General features: G+C 37.6%; 1 protein-coding gene across 4 annotated transcripts in view; it reads left to right on the plus strand.

Annotated features, from left to right (window-relative positions):
- COL14A1 (collagen type XIV alpha 1 chain) overlaps positions 1 to 15,904 on the plus strand; it is a 218,122-nt gene that overhangs the window by 101,383 nt on the left and 100,835 nt on the right. For all 4 annotated transcript variants that reach the window (XM_038555416.1, XM_038555415.1, XM_038555414.1 and 1 more), the window contains exons 21-24: positions 885 to 1,007; positions 2,366 to 2,515; positions 5,749 to 5,865; positions 15,556 to 15,702. In XM_038555416.1, the coding sequence (XP_038411344.1) occupies positions 885 to 1,007; positions 2,366 to 2,515; positions 5,749 to 5,865; positions 15,556 to 15,702 (537 nt within the window). The remainder of the gene's footprint in view (positions 1 to 884; positions 1,008 to 2,365; positions 2,516 to 5,748; positions 5,866 to 15,555; positions 15,703 to 15,904) is intronic.

Genomic DNA, 15,904 nt, shown 5'->3' on the forward strand with positions numbered 1-15,904 from the left:
CAGCAAGAACCTTGAGAAGTTACCCTTTGGTTTGTCTCAGAAAAATGATATGTATTGCACTGTAAAAGTTTATAAAGTTGGTGCAACAAAACATTGTTGTAATGTTTCAATGCCAGTTTACAAAGACCAATTAACGGATGTTGAAAAGGGTGGGAAGAGCCTATGTACACAATTGAAAATATAAAAGCTATCTGATTGTAAATATAAAAATATAAAAGCATATAGATTGTAAGTCTACAGTATAGACTTAAAATATATTGTAATTACTATATGCATATGTACAAACCAAGATTCAGATAATTTCTTGAATCTGAATTAACACTCTCAGCTCAGTTCATTTACTGAGGTCAACAAGGAAACTGCACACCAGCTGTTTTTCTGGTTTATGTAAAAAAGAAAATCAAGTTTCTTCCCCAGCTTTTCGGTTGATAATATATAATTTCAAACAATACAGACAATATGAAAGTGAATGCAAAAAAAAATCACCACAATCTTACCTCCTATAATTACCATCATTACCATGGTGGGAGCACCCTTGATATTGCTGTACAAACATACCTTGACAGTGAAACACAGTGGTGAATAGACAGAAATGTGTAATAAACACTGTTCAATTCAGTTTTACTCATAGTAAACTGAATAAAAAGGAACAAGAATGACCTTGGATGAGGTGCAGATCTTCACATGAAAATGTTTCATCATGAGCATTTATTTTCTATTTATTTAATTTTTAGAACCACAGACTCTCAAAATCTGTGTTTTTAAATACATTTTTACTTGTAAATAATTTAACATTATGAGAAGCTAGCTTACATTTTGTTAACAGTGTAGTTTGTAAAGATGGAAACCACACTAAACCACTCTTTTCCCTTTTCTCTATGCAGTGCCTCCCTCTGGTCCCCAAAACCTACGGGTCTCAGATGAATGGTATAACAGGTTGCGCATTACATGGGATCCCCCATCTTCCCCCGTAAAGGGCTATAGGATTGTCTACAAACCTGTTAGTGGTAAGTAATGCTTTGTAAAAAATATTATTACCATGATTAGGCATCTGGAATGGTTTTTAAGATAAATTATTTCTCTTTTGATTTTCTATCTTTGATTTTATCTTTAGTTTTGAGAAGTGGGAAGGGTCTTACTTTTTTTAAAAAAAATGTTTTTCCTTGTATAGTCAGTGTTAGGGTAGATATTATTAGAAGGATGGAGTTATGACCCTACTTAAAAAATGACTGGGCATGTTTATCAGCAGAATACATACTTGTTATGCACCTAACCTAGGCACAGCCTAGCTTTGTTTGAGGCCAGTGGTTGTCAACTGATGCAGTTTTGATGCCCAACAGAGAGATTTTCGATTGCTACAACTTGGGGCGGGGGTTGCTGTTGGCATCAGGCAAATACTGTTAGGCATCTACAAGTCACAATACTTGCTCCCCACACCCCAGAATTAGGAATTATCCTGCCCAAAATGTCACTAGCACTGAGGTTGAGAAATCTTGCTCTAAGTCAAGTGGAAGAGTTATATGTGGTCATTTGAATGAAGAGTTTGGTACATGCGAAAATCACTACTGAAATGACACATACATACGGAAATACAGAAACAGATTGTTGGAAGGGGTTCTGAAATAAAGTGAGGAGTATTTTAGGAACTTGTTAGTAACTCAAAACTCTTAACGAAGGAGCACAGATGGGAAAAGGCAGAGGTAAATAAGTTTGTATAGGACTTAGCCAGGAATGTTTTTAATGCTAAATCAAAGACTCCACTGGGTTGACAAAGAGGTGAAAATGTAAAGGCCCAAAGAAACCAGCTGGTCAAGGGCCTTGGAATAATAGTGTCATCTGTTTGTTCTTAAAAAAATGCTAAAAGGAGGGGATAGAACTGGTAGTGGTAACATTTACGCTGGACCCCCATGTGGCAAGGTAGAGTACAGTGTCCATGATAAAATTTGTTGCTACTGCCCCTTGCATACCTGTGGAGGACAAGGCTGGGTGTCTTCAAAGGGACAGTTGAGAATGACTTTTTTAGTTTGGCAAGGGCCCCAAAGCCTATGGTAATATGGTAGCTCCACTGGGAAGGCCTTACAACATGGCGATGGTGGATTGTGAGGCAGACCAGCTTCTCTAAGAAAGCACGAGGGAAAGCACTATATCTGAGAAAAGGATTAGTTCCCTAAAAAGAGCCCTTGCATGGCATTCAGGTATGTAACTCTCAGAGCCAGACGGGGCTAAGTTCAAACCCCAACTCTGCTGTTTGTCTTCTATGTAATCCTGGGTGACTGAAACACGGTCGAGTAAATACAAATCCTGTCAAGAGTGTTTCTATCTTTCCATGTTCTGGTGTAACTGAAATATATTCTTTCTCCCTCAGTTGCTGGCCCGACCCTAGAAACTTTTGTGGGATCCGGCATTAACACCATTCTTATCACAAACCTCCTCAGCGGAATGGACTACAATGTGAAAATATTTGCTTCCCAGGCCTCAGGCTTCAGCGATGCTCTGACGGGCGTGGTGAAAACACGTAAGGCTAATGTCCTGTTGCCTCAGCCCCTGCATGTGGTTTTGCTGCTTTGTTTTCACTGTAACACAAGCCGTGCTTCAACTTGGCAGTGGGTTTTTATTTTCCTCAGCATTGCCCTTTCTCGATGGTGTTTCATGGAAAGAAAGGTGTGCTCCTCACTCAGGGCTGGAGTTCAGAGTCCAGGTTGGCAGGCCGAATGTCAGAACCTGGCATTCAAATCACTTGATGGTGGTGGATAGGATTTCCTTCTGGAAAGTCTTTGTTGGCACTTTTCACATTAGGTGAAATTTTCCAACCAGCCTGTAGCCTGACATGGCCAACGCCAGTCAAAGTTGGGTGGTGGGGAGGGGGAGTTTGCCTTTCTTCAGAGTCTTTGCCTTCCCCCGCTACGTGAACACACACACACACACACACACACACTTTTTGCCCATAAAAAAAATATAAAAAGGACTTCCTTCTTTACCTTTTAAGGGTTTTCATGCTGTCTGCACACCATCTGGGACTCCTCATTGGCATATACCACGTCCAGACTCCCATGGTATAATGCAACGTTTTCCAAACTCCAGCATGTATATTCCATATTCCTCATGTTTGTTATCCTTCCACACCATCTGTTTAATGTATTTCTTTTTTTTGTTTAATGTATTTCTTTAAATAGACTTAAATTTTTTTAACTTAAATACTTTTCAAAACCACGTAATTATCCACAACAGAAGACCAGCATTTTTTTAAGACCAGCATTTTTAATACACATTTAAGATAATACATAAATAATGAAAATAAAAATGGGGTGGCTGTGTGCTAATTAAAATCATGCTGAGTGCTATCCACTGTGCATGCCCCACACTTGAGAAGGATAGTCAAAAGTAGAAGCCTTAAATCTGCCTCTTATCAGCTGTGACCTTGAGCAAATTACTTCACTTCTCTGAGCTCAAGGTTTCTCGACTCTAACATGAAGATAACAGGCTGATAGTGAGGCTTATAGAAATAATATGTAAAAGTGGCTACCATATGGCAAGCACTACTGAATAACCATTATTATTATTTTAATAATTGTGCTTTACACTCTTGGCCCATAAATCACTCTCATCCCTAATCAAATAATTAATCTGATGAATAGAATGATGCAAGAATGGGACCTATATTAAACCAGGACTATATGTTTAGCCACCTGCATTTTGGATAGGACCAGGCTTTTCATTAGAAGTGGCTTCCTGGATCTTTTTTAATGGATTATTTTAAGACCTTAAAGGCTGGGTTACAAAATCAATTTAATCTTAGAAGAAATAATCTGTCCCAACAAATCTAGGAAGGCTTTGGCCTGTGGTTCTGACTTTTGTACTGGGATGGTAAAGTGATGCCACTCTGGGCACCATGGTGATCTCCAAGGGAATTCCCTCTGGTGTTCTATTATTAGCAATCCCACCATCTTTCCTTAGGAGCACTTAGAACCTCCTGTGCCTTCCCCCACCCCATCTCTTCCCTTCACTGGCTTATCTTCATTTTCCTTTCTAGATCACTCTTTCTGTCTGGGCCACTTTTTTTCCTGTCTCGATGAGTTTTTTTTTTTTTTATTGGTCTCTCTTCTCCCTCCCTGATCTGTCTTGTCACTTTCTGCCCTCTTTTCTCTGCTTCTTTCCATCTTCTGTTCCAACCCTCTTCTCTCCTTCAATAAGTATGTTGGTTATGCCAAATATATATATTTTTAAGATTTTTAAATTTTATTTATTCATGAGAGACACAGAAAGAGAGGGAGGCAGAGACAAAGGCAGAGGGAAAAGCAGGCTCCCTGCAGGGAGCCGGATGTGGGACTCAATCCCAGGACCCCAGGATCATGACCTGAGCCAAAGGCAGACCCTCAACCACTGAGCCAGCCAGGTGCCCCCAAATATATTTTAAAAGACAGATGGTATTGTTTTATATTCTGTCCTTAAAGTAAAAATTAGATGGGCTTAGTATTTGTTTTCTTTCTTTATCCCAAGCCAAGCAAAAGCCCATACAATGGCAAATAAATTAATTGAGTACGTTTTTTAAAATTTAGCATGGGGACATAAATCATCAATGATTTCCTCTTTTTAATGGAACAAGAAGGCTTATTGATTTGGTCTTAGGAAAAGGGGTCCTCTCTCTCTGATCTAACAGAAAGGAACAATGTGAAGATGTAAATATTGATGAGACAAGATCATTTTTACCATTTTGAAAACTAATTTTAAACTATTTTTATTATGTGAGGTAGATAAAAGTAAGAAAAAGTTGTGGACAAAAGTCAGAAGTCATTAGAGAAAGTAAACATTAATTTTCTACTTTCTCTGTTTGAGTCTAACTGATTAACATCAGATGTATTTACTTCCTTCTTGTATTGAAGAAATATTATTTTTATTGCTTCCCCAAAAAACCTTTCTATGAATCATTTTTGTATATCACAGTGTTCTACAATAAATAGGAATCTGTTTATTTTTATAATTTTTTATGTGTTAAATCTTTCATTTTTACATCTTCAAAACTGTGTTCGGGGATCCCTGGGTGGTGCAGCAGTTTAGCGCCTGCCTTTGGCCCAGGGCGCGATCCTGGAGACCTGGGATCGAATCCCACGTCGGGCTCCCGGTGCATGGAGCCTGCTTCTCCCTCTGCCTATGTCTCTGCCTCTCTCTCTCTCTCTATGTGACTATCATAAATAAATAAAAAATTAAAAAACAAAACAAAACAAAACTGTGTTCATTCTCCTTCAATCGTGTTTTGAAGGCCAGTCCTTATGAGATTGCTCCTGTTTGAGTAAGACTTACCTTTTGTCAATTTTGTAGTCTCTTTTATTTAAGCCAAGGCCATCCTTCAGTGGTTGATAAGTGCATATGGTATTTAATTTTTTAATTATAAAAGTATTATTTATTAATTGTGGGATATTTAGAAAACACAAATAAAGAGGGAAGACTAAAAATTACCCAGAATTCCCCATCCATTGTATCTGGTCTTTTCCCTGTAAATAGATATTTCCTTTTTTGTTTACAAATATCTGACAGACCATATTACACATAATGTTTTGCAGCTGCGTTTTTTCAGTAATAAAATAATTATCTTTTGTGTACTAATTTATTATGAGTTGATGAATTTCCTACCAGTGGCTATGTGAACTTTGAATTAGAATTTTATTGCATTAAATAAAGTTAATTTCAGACTTGGGGACATTTATGGCATTGTCTTTAGTGTGACATAAATATGTTTCTATTTCATTATAGTGTTTTTAGGTGTGACCAATCTTCAAGCAGACCAGATTCAAATGACCAGCTTGTGTGCTCGATGGCAGGTGCATCGTCATGCCACTGCCTATAGGGTGGTTATAGAATCACTCCAGGGTAAGTGCAACCCATCACAGGTGATTTTGTTGGGCACTCATTTACTTGATTCTAGGCAAATCTCTATGGACAACATGTAGGTTACATTAGACCAGAGCCCTCCCTTGAGGAGGCAGTGTTGTATTATGGATCATGAAGGATATGGAGTCAGGATGGCTAGTTAAGCCAATTACTTAGCGTCTCCAAATGATCATTTTCTCATATGTTAATGGCTACAACCAGTGCCAATTTTATGGTATGGTATTCTCAGCTTAAGCTGAGGTGAATCCATGTGAGACACTTACAACGGTGCTTTGGACACATTAAGTTCCAAAGAAATGTTAGCTGCTATTGGTAGTAAGAGACAAATAACCAGGACTAACACACAGGAAAATTATATGGTATTATTATTTTGGTATTTACTCCATGGGTATCTCAGTTTGACTTTACTGACTTCCCTTACTGACTCATTTTATCTTGGGGGATAATTGGTGAACAACAGATTCATTCAGGAGATGGTTTAATATATCTATACCATCATGGGCAGGTTTTTTATTATTGCCTTTCTCAAGTACATTTACAATTGGGGATTTTGTTTGAAAGTTGGAACACTAAAAATGTCTGCTTACTTCAATTAAAAGTTTCAAGAACAACAGCCAAAGGCTGATTCCCAAAGAGTGAGTTTCTAGGGACTGTTCATCCTGTTTTCACACTGTCAGTTTGGATAATGTGAAATCAAATAATGAAAAATTACTTTTATCTGATTTGTATTATCAGTAGAAAATATATGTCTTGTTATTTGGGGGAGATTCTAGGAGACACTGGAGAATCCTGAGTGGTCTTTCTAATATCTTTCAAATTTGGTAATAAAATTGTTAAAAATTTTCTTTCTTGACAAATGATCATGGTTCTCATTTAAAAAAAAAGCAGAAGGAGCTAATTCTGGGGGTTTGAATGGGACTGGGCTTAGTAGTCCATATATCAGGCTATAACTACATCCAAAGTGCAGAAATCTCACTTATTCAATCCAGAGAGTAGAAAGCACAGATTAGTAAAGTGGTGAGAGGATTTGGAGATACATGGAGAATATGAAAATAGAACATAAGCAACATAAGAAGAGACTCCTGCCAACCCCAGCCAAGGCACTGTCTCAATAGACGTGCTAAGTCTCTAATTCCGTAATTCCCTGTTTGTGATCTTATGAGGATCCCTTTAGCCTGATGTGACTGAACATATGGGAGTGGCTTTATTCTGGGATAAACACAGAGTAAGGAAAACTCGGGACAAGTCATACGGATTTTTTGGTTTAATTTAATATGATTTATGGGATGTGTGAGCAAAAGTATATGATAGCCATGCAACTGTTTGAGAAACAAGTATAAAATCTCAAAGAATTATGTTTCATATATCTTTATAAAACCAGCTAAGCCACATTTTCATATGGAAGGGTTGACATTTAGTTGTATTGGTTAGGCTTTAAGAAAAACGCTAAGGATAAAAATCACACTCTCTACCCCACATTTTTTTTTTATCCTCTTATGCTATTTAAGAAGTTGACGTGAAGGGACATAGGCTCCTATGGATATTCATTGTCTTTCATAAAGATTATAATTATATAGACTGACATAAAGATATGTCAAAACTGGCTTTATCAATGGAATTAGTGAGCTCCATATGTATTATTTTTAAATTAAATGTCTTTAGCACATTTGTAAAACTGCACTGGGATTTTTCTCAGAGAATATGATGGGTATATCTGATAGCCTTGATCTGGTAGTCCAAAACCTCAAAGAGCTCTTTCTGAAGCCAAGACCTTTGTTAGCAAAAAAAAAAAAAAAAAAATGAGTCCACATTTCTTTCTTATCTTCTAGCAAAGTTAACTTGTACTCCCTCACTATTATTTCCAGGCTGCCAAAAACCTCTTCAACTAAGCCTTGATAGAAGCCTCAATTAAACAAGAATGAACAAAGTGTTGCTCAATTGATTTTTCATCAACATTTGTAGCTGAGAGATTTATGAGTCCAATTAGCTTACATCTCATTCACCCAATTGTCTAACTGAGTAATATTAATTAACAGACAGCAACACTTTGTAATTCACAGCCTCAAAGAGGCGTGTTGGGTGTGGGAAGGGAGTGTGGGGATAGCAGTGAGGAATACATTTAAATATTTTAGCGAATAGTTTAGATCAAGGAAAAGTCTTCCTACTTTAGAGTAAGGGGGAATTAGGTTGTGGGCTTTTTTTCTTTATTTTTTTAAAAATATTTTGATCTCCACCCATTTCTCTTTTTTTTTTTTTTTTTTTTTTTTTTTTTTTTTTTTTTTATTTTTTATTTTTTTTTATTTTTTATTTTTTTTATTGGTGTTCAATTTACTAACATACAGAATAACACCCAGTGCCCGTCACCCATTCACTCCCACCCCCCGCCCTCCTCCCCTTCTACCACCCCTAGTTCGTTTCCCAGAGTTAGCAGTCTTTATGTTCTGTCTCCCTTTCTGATATTTCCCACACATTTCTTCTCCCTTCCCTTATTTTCCCTTTCACTATTATTTATATTCCCCAAATGAATGAGAACATATAATGTTTGTCCTTCTCTGACTGACTTACTTCACTCAGCATAATACCCTCCAGTTCCATCCACGTTGAAGCAAATGGTGGGTATTTGTCATTTCTAATAGCTGAGTAATATTCCATTGTATACATAAACCACATCTTCTTTATCCATTCATCTTTCGTTGGACACCGAGGCTCCTTCCACAGTTTGGCTATCGTGGCCATTGCTGCTAGAAACATCGGGGTGCAGGTGTCCCAGCGTTTCATTGCATTTGTATCTTTGGGGTAAATCCCCAACAGTGCAATTGCTGGGTCGTAGGGCAGGTATATTTTTAACTGTTTGAGGAACCTCCACACAGTTTTCCACAGTGGCTGCACCAGTTCACATTCCCACCAACAGTGTAGGAGGGTTCCCTTTTCTCCACATCCTCTCCAACATTTGTTGTTTCCTGCCTTGTTAATTTTTCCCATTCTCACTGGTGTGAGGTGGTATCTCATTGTGGTTTTGATTTGTATTTCCCTGATGGCAAGTGATGCAGAGCATTTTCTCATGTGCGTGTTGGCCATGTCTATGTCTTCTTCTGTGAGATTTCTGTTCATGTCTTTTGCCCATTTCATGATTGGATTGTTTGTTTCTTTGGTGTTGAGTTTAAAAAGTTCTTTATAGATCTTGGAAACTAGCCCTTTATCTGATATGTCATTTGCAAATATCTTCTCCCATTCTGTAGGTTGTCTTTGAGTTTTGTTGACTGTATCCTTTGCTGTGCAAAAGCTTCTTATCTTGATGAAGTCCCAATAGTTCATTTTTGCTTTTGTTTCTTTTGCCTTCGTGGATGTATCTTGCAAGAAGTTACTATGGCCGAGTTCAAAAAGGGTGTTGCCTGTGTTCTTCTCTAGGATTTTGATGGAATCTTGTCTCACATTTAGATCTTTCATCCATTTTGAGTTTATCTTTGTGTATGGTGAAAGAGAGTGGTCTAGTTTCATTCTTCTGCATGTGGATGTCCAATTTTCCCAGCACCATTTATTGAAGAGACTGTCTTTCTTCCAATGGATAGTCTTTCCTCCTTTATCGAATATTAGTTGCCCATAAAGTTCAGGGTCCACTTCTGGATTCTCTATTCTGTTCCACTGATCTATGTGTCTGTTTTTGTGCCAGTACCACACTGTCTTGATGACCACAGCTTTGTAGTACAACCTGAAATCTGGCATTGTGATGCCCCCAGATATGGTTTTCTTTTTTAAAATTCCCCTGGCTATTCGGGGTCTTTTCTGATTCCACACAAATCTTAAAATAATTTGTTCTAACTCTCTGAAGAAAGTCCATGGTATTTTGATAGGGATTGCATTAAACGTGTATATTGCCCTGGGTAACATTGACATTTTCACAATATTAATTCTGCCAATCCATGAGCATGGAATATTTTTCCATCTCTTTGTGTCTTCCTCAATTTCTTTCAGAAGTGTTCTATAGTTTTGAGGGTATAGATCCTTTACATCTTTGGTGAGGTTTATTCCTAGGTATCTTATGCTTTTGGGTGCAATTGTAAATGGGATTGACTCCTTAATTTCTCTTTCTTCAGTCTCATTGTTAGTGTATAGAAATGCCACTGACTTCTGGGCATTGATTTTGTATCCTGCCACGCTACCGAATTGCTGTATGAGTTCTAGCAATCTTGGGGTGGAGACTTTTGGGTTTTCTATGTAGAGTATCATGTCATCGGCGAAGAGGGAGAGTTTGACTTCTTCTTTGCCAATTTGAATGCCTTTAATGTCTTTTTGTTGTCTGATTGCTGAGGCTAGGACTTCCAGTACTATCCACCCATTTCTCCTATCCATCCATGCCCCAATCCCCTCAAGCCCAACTCCTGCCTCTGGCAACTAGGAAGCTGTTCTTGTATCTATGAGCTTGATTTTAGGTTGAGTTCCTTTATTTTACAGAGAAATGCAGCCATTTTCCACATGGGTGCCTTTGAAGGACTTATGGTCAGATGAGTTTCTTCCATAGGTAGAGGAGTTTCAGAGCCCCCTTTGTTTTAACTTTGTAATATCTCCCATTGGCTACATATGCTGCCTGGGCAGAAATTTTAGTCTTTCTACCTCAGAGGAGATACTAGAGAGAAAGGAGATCTAATTCCTCCAAGTGTTAGAGAAAAGCTTGGTCCCAGAGTGACCTATTTTTGAATGCTTCTGACAAATTCCTACTGTTTGACAGGTAATTTTTTCCAGTTTTTTAAAAATATAGTCTGCATGGTCTGGTCATATGCCCTTGTATTCTGAGATGAAGTCAGTGGAGAGGCCTCTGTTTTAACCATAATTGCTGATCAACTTCTCTGGGCTTTAGTTTCTTTAAATTACTTTTTCTAAGGCTTTTATCTGAAGTAATACCTACAAATTTCCAAGGTTTTTGTGAATAAAGTAGTCAGGCTGTATCATTCAGATTTGCTTGTCAAGGGTAGAAATGCAGGTAAAAGAGACTTAAGCAAAGGGTCAATTTATTGGCTAATATGCTGGGAGTTTTAGAAGTGTCTAGCACCAGGCACATCTGGATCTAAGTATTCCCATAATGTCATCAAAACTAAGTCTTGCTCTCTTCTGCTCTGCACTTATGCTCACCCAGATTCTCTGAGTTGGCCCCAGTCAGATCCAGAATGACATCCTCCCAGCTTACAGCTTTACCAGTCGGAGTGAAAAGAGAGCTTCTCTTTCTCAATAATTCCAACAAAAGTCCAGGAACTGAGTCATATTGGCTTGGCTTGGGTCACATGCCCCTAAATCTGTCATTGAGTTCAAGGGCATGAAATAAACTGACTGGTCAGACTTGGTTGCCTCCTACCTCTGTATCTGGAGGGGAAGAGGGTTGTTATTCAGTCCTTCCCAAATCATAAAGACAAAGAGTGGGGAACAACAGATTCAAAGAAAGAAGAGATAGATGCAAAACAGGCAGGAACAACAGATGTCTTCTTCTCATGTAAATATTATGACTTTTTTTATAGCCAAGAAATTAAAAAAAAAAAAAAAAGATTACCAGAAGGATGAGGTCCTCTCAGGAGAAACTGAAATAAATCTGTGTTTGAGTCACTCATCCACATGCCAAATTAAAGAGTAGGATTTTCGTTAAAAAAGTCAGAGACTTCTAGTTGATCTTGGGTAGCTCAGACACATCAAGAGAGCCTCCATTTGTTCTGTTGATGTTCTGGAATTCTGTCCCTCTCTCTAGCTATTTTTGAGTTGACTTGGCACCCAAGGTTGGGTATAGCATTTACCTTGAAGTTCACGTATTTAGATTCCACGTGGTCCCAAATACTTTTTTCCCTTCCTAATCTCCATAACTTGGTGAATTTCTTTCTAGACTGCTTAAGGAAGGTTTCACATGATGCTCAACTTTGTCTTTGGGTGTTGAAATGCCAGTTTTATAGTATCATTGACAAATAGAATCACAGCATAGTGGAGAGCCTTCCTTTTCAGGTGCCAGATCCAAAGCAAAAGATCATAAGAAAACATATCCTCAAGATTAAACTTTTTGAAGTGGTAACATCATGATTGCGGGTCAGGGTAGTTGAGGGACCTGGGGATGGAAGCATTTATGTCATAAAATTCCAGCGGAGTATTCTGGATTCTGGATATTCTTTGCTTGTGGGTCTCAGTAACTATTCCTAGGACATTTTGGTGAGTCACGCTGGTGGCATTGGTATCAGCAGAGTAATAACCCAGACGATGTATTTAGCCTTGCTTCATAAGGATGAAGGCACCAAGAGAGAATTTCTTCCCTGTTTCCCAAGAAATAAATTGACTCCTTGCTTTTGGAACAAGGAGTTGAGGAAATTAGTCATCATTTGATCAATTTAAATGTTTTTCCTTTAAGGCAAAGCCATTAGACCTAAATTACACATGCCAAAAGCAACATGGATACATCCCCATTCATGTAACCCTTCTTTGTTATTATTGGGAATTAAAGCAATATCATTTCCCAATAATTTTACAGTGCATATTCCAGTTTTCCAATGGTTTTGAGATTTCTTTGTTGTTTTAGTGGTAAAATCCATTTATATTCTATTGTCGAGGGTCTATAAACTACATGCGTATCCATAAGAAATAGGGATCTCAATAAAGCACTTTCTAGAATTGATTCCTGGAGAGTTCCTGGAAGGTTTTATGGAGATGGATTAATACCCATGCCATAGGATGTTTGTTTTACAGGTGACTCACAAAAGCTTGCAAGAGGTTCCAAAGTTGTGGGTAAAGGTTAGAAAGAAGCAGCTCGTGTGGGGTTTTGGGCCTAGGAGCCACAGACTGAACTTGGGCATGAGTAAAGCAGAGTTCAGGGTTTACAAGCATTTTCTTACTATTGAATTCCTGTCACAGTGAGATATGACTTCAAAAACACCCAAGCAACTTTTTTAATTTCATCATTTGGTAGTATATTTGAAAAGAAAAAAAATATTTTTTATTTTTATTTTTAATTTTTAATTTTTTTAATAATAAATTTATTTTTTATTGGTGTTCAATTTACCAACATACAGAATAACACCCAGTGCTCATCCTGTCAAGTGCCCCCCTCAGTGCCCGTCACCCATTCACCCCCAACCCCCGCCCTCCTCCCCTTCTACCACCCCTAGTTCGTTTCCCAGAGTTAGGAGTCTTTATGTTCCGGAAAACTGTGTGGAGGTTCCTCAAAGAGTTAAAAATAGACCTGCCTACAACCCAGCAATTGCACTGTTGGGGATTTACCCCAAAGATACAGATGCAATGAAACGCCAGGACACCTGCACCCCGATGTTTATAGCAGCAATGTCCACAATAGCCAAACTGTGGAAGGAGCCTCGGTGAAAAGAAAATTTTTGAAGTAGACCTTAATTCATTCTGAACAAATATATTATGAAAGATTATATCATAAAGTTCACTTTTGAAACTCCTTTATATTCTCAATCATAAAAAATACATTTCAAATTCCATTTAACAAGTAGCTTTAATTTATATTGTTAAAAATCTTATTTTAAAATTTTTCAAAAAGGATTTTGTGCATAGACAAATTTTAAATGACATACATCAGATTTGTTCTGATACATGTGTATTATAATAGATGTATGTTTTGTTCCAATATATTAAAATATAGATTGAAATTTAATAGGTATTATACAATCAAAATAGAAGAATTACTATTTGACATTTTTTTGTATTTTGTATTGCTTTGTTTTTAAGTTTTCTATATTTTGTTTATACTTAAGAAACTGCAATGAACATTTTGAAATTCTTTTTAACCACTAAATAATATATGTAACGTATTCAGTCATAACACAGGCTTTTAAATTCCTAGAAATAAAGCTACATAAGACATTAAATAGACGGATACAACTATGGCTGAAATAAAGCTCAATCTAGATCTTTTTAAATAGTTGTTCTTTTCATGGTAGCAGTGATTCTTCCTTTTAACCAATTATCCATGTGGTAAAAAAGGAAAAAAAAAAGAAAAGAAAGAAAAACACCTATATACCAATGAAGAAAACCCATTTGGAACCCTTCAGCAATTAAAACCACCAGAGTAAGCAGCTTTGTCCAGTGGGGAGAGAAAGCACTGAATCATAGGGATCCTCATCCAATCTCTGCCAGCTATCAAGCTTGCTTACTTCATAGGCTCTCAGCAGCTCTCAAACTGCTTTCTTTAGAAAAACCATACGTGTAACTTTTGTTATTCTATGATATATTAATAGAAATTAAAGCAGTGTTCTCTGAGACTGTGATTTAGAGTTCTGAATTTAATTTCAATTATACTATTATCATCTGGACTTGATTAAGTTACTAACTTTTCTGGCCTTTCTTGTCTTTAGATTGAGGATAATTGTAAACATTATAAGGATCAAATGAGTCAGTACACATAAAATCTTTAGAATAATGCCTGGCACATGATAAATGCTCATTAAAGATTGGCTATTATCATCTTGTTGTTTCATTAAATACAAAGCATAGAACCTGGCACATAGTAAGCCTTCAGAAAATGATGAGTATAATTACTCTAGCTACCCTGGACTCCAGACCCAAGAGCCAGTACTAATTTCCCCAGGAAGGCAAAGCCATCTGGCCTGTAGGAATGAAGAAAGTAGTCAACAGTTAAATTGGATCTGCCAGGTTCTCTGTGCTTCTGCCATGGGAGAGACAAGAAAGAAGATCCTTTGTGGAGGTGGCTGTATATGGCTGTCTTATTGGTAGAACAAAAAGAACTTTGAAACCAGGAGTGGGGAGTTCTACAGAATGTGGGGCCCTAAGCCATGGAAGCACTCTGTTTTGCTTACTCAGTTATGATTTTGAAACTAGGAAATGATTTTCAGAGTGGATCCTTCTTCCTCTGAGCTTCCTAGGAGTCTTCATTGCCATTAAGAGAAATCATGAGTTAGAAATCATGGCTGAGAGGAAGGAAATTGAGCATTCTGGGGACTTCCTGGCTGTCTCTGTGCCACTCCAAACTCTTGCCTGCATTTATGCAGTTCTGGAAATAATCTAGACCTGTGGATAAAGCTTCTGAGACCCTGGAAGCACATCTCTTCATCCAGAGGCAAAAGGACTGCCTAGACCTCTATAATTCCTAACTCCATACCTATATTTTTATTTTTATTTTTTTTAAGTAGGCTCCACACCCAATGTGGGGCTTGAACTCACCACCCTAGATAGGATTAAGTCTCACGTTCTACTGACAGAGCCAGCCAGGTGCCCCAGCATACTTATACTTTTAGGATCCTGCCCGGAAAGCATCTTGTTGAATAGTAGTAAGTGGTATGGGGCCAAGAGTATGTGTCTTTTTATCAATTTGTAACTGGTTGACTGTGTAAGAATATTCCAATTTTTAAAAAGTAAATGTGCTCACCTCCACATCAATCCAAAAGATCAGTTACGACGTGTACACACCATTATACATACTAATAATTTTCCATTAAAGGGTTGATTCAGGAGTCTTTTATTCTCATTTTTGAGCATATGAAAATGTGATTTTCAATTGTAAAAAACTCAGTGGATGTATTAACTCTTTAGAAAAAGGTACAATACCTAAACAAGTATAATTCATTCTGAAGTTATCTGTTTAGGCCATGCATATTAGGCATTTTCGAAGCAAATTATCTATCTCTTTTTAAAAGTTTCCTGTGTGTACATTTTGTTTTATTATAGACACAAAAAAGCAAGAATCCACAGTGAGCGGAGGGACAACCAGGCATTGCTTCTATGGACTTCAGCCCGATTCAGAATATAAAATCAGTGTTTACACAAAGCTTCAGGAGATTGAGGGACCCAGTGTGAGCATACTGGAAAAAACACGTAAGTCAAATGTGTCCTCTCCTGATCCCTGTCTCCGTGGACAAATAGTATTTTAGGCATCCTGTTTTGATTCAAAAGCTTTATTCCATTTAGAAAAATGTTAGCTATTGCTGCCCAGGCATATCTGTAATACAAGTTTTCTTCCTCTTCTCCAGTCCCATAATTCACTGCATGTGGCCCACTGATGTCATCTGTATGGGTT

The sequence above is a fragment of the Canis lupus genome, chromosome 13, assembly GCF_011100685.1.
Source record: "Canis lupus familiaris isolate Mischka breed German Shepherd chromosome 13, alternate assembly UU_Cfam_GSD_1.0, whole genome shotgun sequence".
Taxonomy (NCBI): domain Eukaryota; kingdom Metazoa; phylum Chordata; class Mammalia; order Carnivora; family Canidae; genus Canis; species Canis lupus.